At 39.8% G+C, this 3,943-nt stretch overlaps 1 protein-coding gene across 2 annotated transcripts in view; it reads left to right on the top strand.

The window, feature by feature from the left end:
- Positions 1–728: 728 nt before the first annotated feature.
- The window catches only part of LOC119276650, a 5,445-nt gene continuing 2,230 nt past the window's right edge, over positions 729–3,943 (top strand). Inside the window, exons 1-6 of one of the 2 annotated variants that reach the window (XM_037557773.1) lie at positions 729–947; positions 2,069–2,206; positions 2,618–2,693; positions 2,773–3,062; positions 3,133–3,258; positions 3,360–3,635. In XM_037557773.1, the coding sequence (XP_037413670.1) occupies positions 864–947; positions 2,069–2,206; positions 2,618–2,693; positions 2,773–3,062; positions 3,133–3,258; positions 3,360–3,626 (981 nt within the window). In that variant the 5' untranslated portion in view covers positions 729–863 and the 3' untranslated portion in view covers positions 3,627–3,635. Of the gene's footprint in view, positions 948–2,068; positions 2,207–2,617; positions 2,694–2,772; positions 3,063–3,132; positions 3,259–3,353; positions 3,636–3,943 lie in introns of both variants that reach the window. The other variant, XM_037557772.1, reaches the window with a different exon arrangement.

The following is a 3,943-nucleotide window of genomic DNA, read 5'->3' as shown; positions in this document are numbered from 1 at the left end:
TTTATATCCACATTGTGCAACACATAGAAAGTTACTGAAAAATATGCGAAAATAGCTAGTTAGTTTATTTCCCTCTTGGGGTATGCCACTATGGCATTGTTGAGCATTTGTACTGTTTCTAGGAATCTAAGGTGATATTGTTCAGTATTATGATCTTCCTAAGCTAGTTACTGCCTTAGCCCTTATGCTCTTTCCTTTTTCATATATCACTTTTTGGTCAGTATGTATTCTTTGATTGGTGTTTTATTTTCTATTTTTGGAAGTTGTCGGATTATTATGTTGATTCTAAATTGGTTTTTCTGTTAATTAGCTAAATTGTACACGTGTGTCTGATCCTAGGGGCATTGTGACTTATGCTTATGAAAGCACAAGCCACCTTGTGCTTAGATTATTAGACAAGACCTCTCCATGTTTTATTTTTGTTATTGCTAATGAGTGGTCTGTCCTACATTTATCAGACCAAGCTAACCATCTGTGAAGCAAAAGATAGCATGGAAGCAGCTCTTGGAGACATTTTAATATTTCCTGATATGATCCGATACAGGTACTTGCAAGGCTGTAGACAAATAAACATGCAGTTTTCCCTTTCTGCTGTTAGGTGATGGAATATATAATCAGCTGATTATTTTCTTCAATATATGATGTTGCAGAGGGCTGACCAACTCTGATGTTGACAAATTTGTTGATGAGGTACTTGTAAAAGAGTTTGAATTGCTACCTGGATCTCTTGAGGCTATAAGAGGTTCCTATGTTTTTGTCTGCACTGATGGAGACAAAAGGTGCAATGTCTGTGGCCCTGCTTTGATCAGAAGGTTCGAGGAGGAGGTAGAAGGCAAAGGTCTTGCTGAGGTGTCTCTTAATGAATGCTCAGGCGCCGAAATTCACAAGTACGCAGGTCATATAATGATATTCCGTTCTGGTGCTACTGGAGAAGTTACTGGCCACTGGTAAGATACAAGAATTGTATTAACATATACATTCTAATCTCAATACCTTCCTGCAAAGCTCTACGTTCTAATTTTACTTCGTCAAAAGCAAGCTGTTGCTCAGTGTGTTCTTAATTATAGGTATGGCTATGTTACCCCTGATGATGTGCCAATTTTGCTGCAAAAGCATGTTGTAGAAGGAGAGACAGTGGACCATTTATGGAGGCATGCGTCCTCTTTTGATCATTACACGTGTCGGTTTTGACTGATGTTATTTAGTTTTAGGATTTTTCCCGTCATGTGTATCCATGTTTCGTAGTGTGAGGACACTTTCCAATTCTGTGTCTAATGAATGGTGTGACATTATTACAAATCTGCACGGTGTGTTTTATAGAGATTTTATGTTTACAGCACTGTAGTTACCCTTTTTCCAAATCATTTGGATACTTCAATTGCCATGATCTTTAGTTAAGAAAAGATACTGCGTTGGAAGTCTGCCGTGCGACACTTCTTTTCTTGAGGATTGTAGTAAAGTAAGCCAAGAGTAATCCTACTAAGTACATCCATCTAAGAGGAGAACAAAGATAACATGTGCTGTAGGCTGTAGGCTGTTTCTTACTCTCTGTGGCTCCCATTTTTCTTATTTTAGGATACTTTATTATGATTTGTATTTCATGAATAATGTTGAAGCAATTATTTTTACAAGTTACTTTGCTTGTGTGATGTCAAATAAAAATAGCATGTTGTATTTACAAATATTCTTGATTGCTTGTTTGCAGTGACTTAAGAAATCAAAGAATAACTTTAGTTTCAGGAATACTTTATTAGGATTTGCTTTTCATGAATTATTCTGTTGAATCACTTACTTATTCAAGTAATACTGCTCGTGTGATGCCACATTAAGATACTGTGTTGCATTTTACAAATGTTCCTGATTGTTTTTTGTTGACTTAGAAATAGGAGTAAAAGGTTGAACTTTCTGTGTGGTCAGTCCCATTGTAACCAAACCATTGACAAAGAATGCCCATCTTTTTTCACAAATGTTCTATAAAGACCTGATATGTCTTGTCCATGTTTAATCCTATGTTTGCTTCATAGCCGGATACTTCTACCTTAACCTTTGTTCTCACAAATGCTTGCAGAGGTCAGCTTGGTTTATCCGAAGAAGATCAACAGACAGCTTTGGAGCTCAGGCAGAAGTTGAACTTCATCAGAATTCCTTACTCGAGCCACTGACACAAACAAAAACAGGGGAAGTCAGGAATGATCAGAGTCACTCGGTAATCTCTTTTATGATTAATGGGAAAACTTCTTCTATGTTGTACCAAGTTTATAAAAGATATGCGCCAATATCTACAACATAAGTATATATAGTAAAAGAATGTTTTATGTTGAATCTAATAGAACTAATTTGTTGTAAATATTGAGATATATAGACTTGTTCAACCTTAATTTTTTGTGACTTAGGACAAAGCTAGAGCTTCAATTATTTTTGAAACGAGGGAGTAGCTATCTTTGTTTGATTTATCACAAATGGATATGATGCATTTTTTCACAACTTTATAGATCACCTTAGGAGACTATCCTGGAATCTCTTAAATCTTCTGCTTGATATTTTACATATCAAGGCAATTTGTAGTTTCTGAGTTAATTTAGCTAAGAGAATGACGAATATCCTAACTTGTTCGCAGCTTGAGACCTCAAGTGGCCTTGGTGGAAAGTTACCTGATCCTATGATGAAACTTAAAATCCCAAAAGATTTTGCCGGTATGAATTTCAATGTTTTATCTTTGCACAAATCACATTATTGTTTTGTAGGCTCTCACGGGTTACCTTTTTTCTTCAGGAGATGCTGTTCTCAGTGGTTCTGAATGGCACCATTTTTTACATGCAAAAGATCTGCAAACTGTCGTCAATGAAACAGAGAAATGGTTATCGGGCAAATTGTCTTTGGCACTCCTGCAAAATGGGCCAGTTTTTGCGATTGAAGGGAAAGATGTCTCTGATATGCTATTCCAGAATGGTGCAGTTTGTGTGGTAAGAAATGACCAGCTCTCAGAGGTGGTCATCACAAGGAGACTCTACAGCAATAGCATTACTGCTACACTAAGGGAACGCCAAGCTGGAACTTCTGAAGTAAGTATTGCAATTGGTGTAATTTAGTGGTATTAACTGCCTCTTTTCTTATGTGAAACATGTATTGCAGGTCTCTGATATCAAGATCACAAAAACAGAGTTTGGTGGTAATGGCTGGACTCGCCGAAAGTATTCAATCGAAGGCGATGATGGATATCATGTGTTCCAGTGGCGCCCCCGAGAATCGGATAGCAAGGTAACTCGTAAACCTGTGTTTTGCGCAGAATCTTATAGAGTTGAAAATCGATTGCCCATATAATTAATTACACTGAATTGAGCTGGGAATATTAGTTGCAGACCAAACCGAAGCAAAAGGCAAAAGTGAAGCACATTCAGGATGAAGTTGCTGTGCCGCCATCGCCAAGAGTTGAGCCACAGATTCCGGACTTCTCCCTAAGCAACTGCATTTCCATTGCAACGGCGATTCCTGAGCTGTCACCAGTTGAGAAGGCAAACACTTGTGATATATTCAGAGATGATGTCAATAGGCAGATATTTGTTTGCGCTGATCAAGAAACCCGCCTTGCATGGTTAAGAAAGCAGATGGCGCCAATACCTGATTGAGTCTAAAAGGTGATCAATGTTCTTATTCCTCCTTTCTGTCTGTAAAAGTTCTACATTGGGTTAAAAAAAAAGGCGACTGCTAGGCGCCGGCGCACCGGCTGAGCAGTTCGGCCGGTCTAGCCCCAGCCACCCGATGCGTGGGATTAGAGCCGTTCGATCACCCCTCTCCCACGTCATCGTCTTCTTCCCCCTTCCCCCCTACTTCAGATTCGCCATGCGCTCACCCCCGGCCGCCGCGCGCTCGCTCCCGGCCGCCGTTGGATGCGCCCCCGGCCGCAGCGCGCTCGCCCCCGGCCGCCTAGCGCTCGCTCCCGGCC

The sequence above is a fragment of the Triticum dicoccoides genome, chromosome 3B (assembly GCF_002162155.2).
Source record: "Triticum dicoccoides isolate Atlit2015 ecotype Zavitan chromosome 3B, WEW_v2.0, whole genome shotgun sequence".
Classification (NCBI taxonomy): Eukaryota; Viridiplantae; Streptophyta; class Magnoliopsida; order Poales; family Poaceae; genus Triticum; species Triticum dicoccoides.
This window is presented reverse-complemented; position numbering and strand designations above follow the sequence as displayed.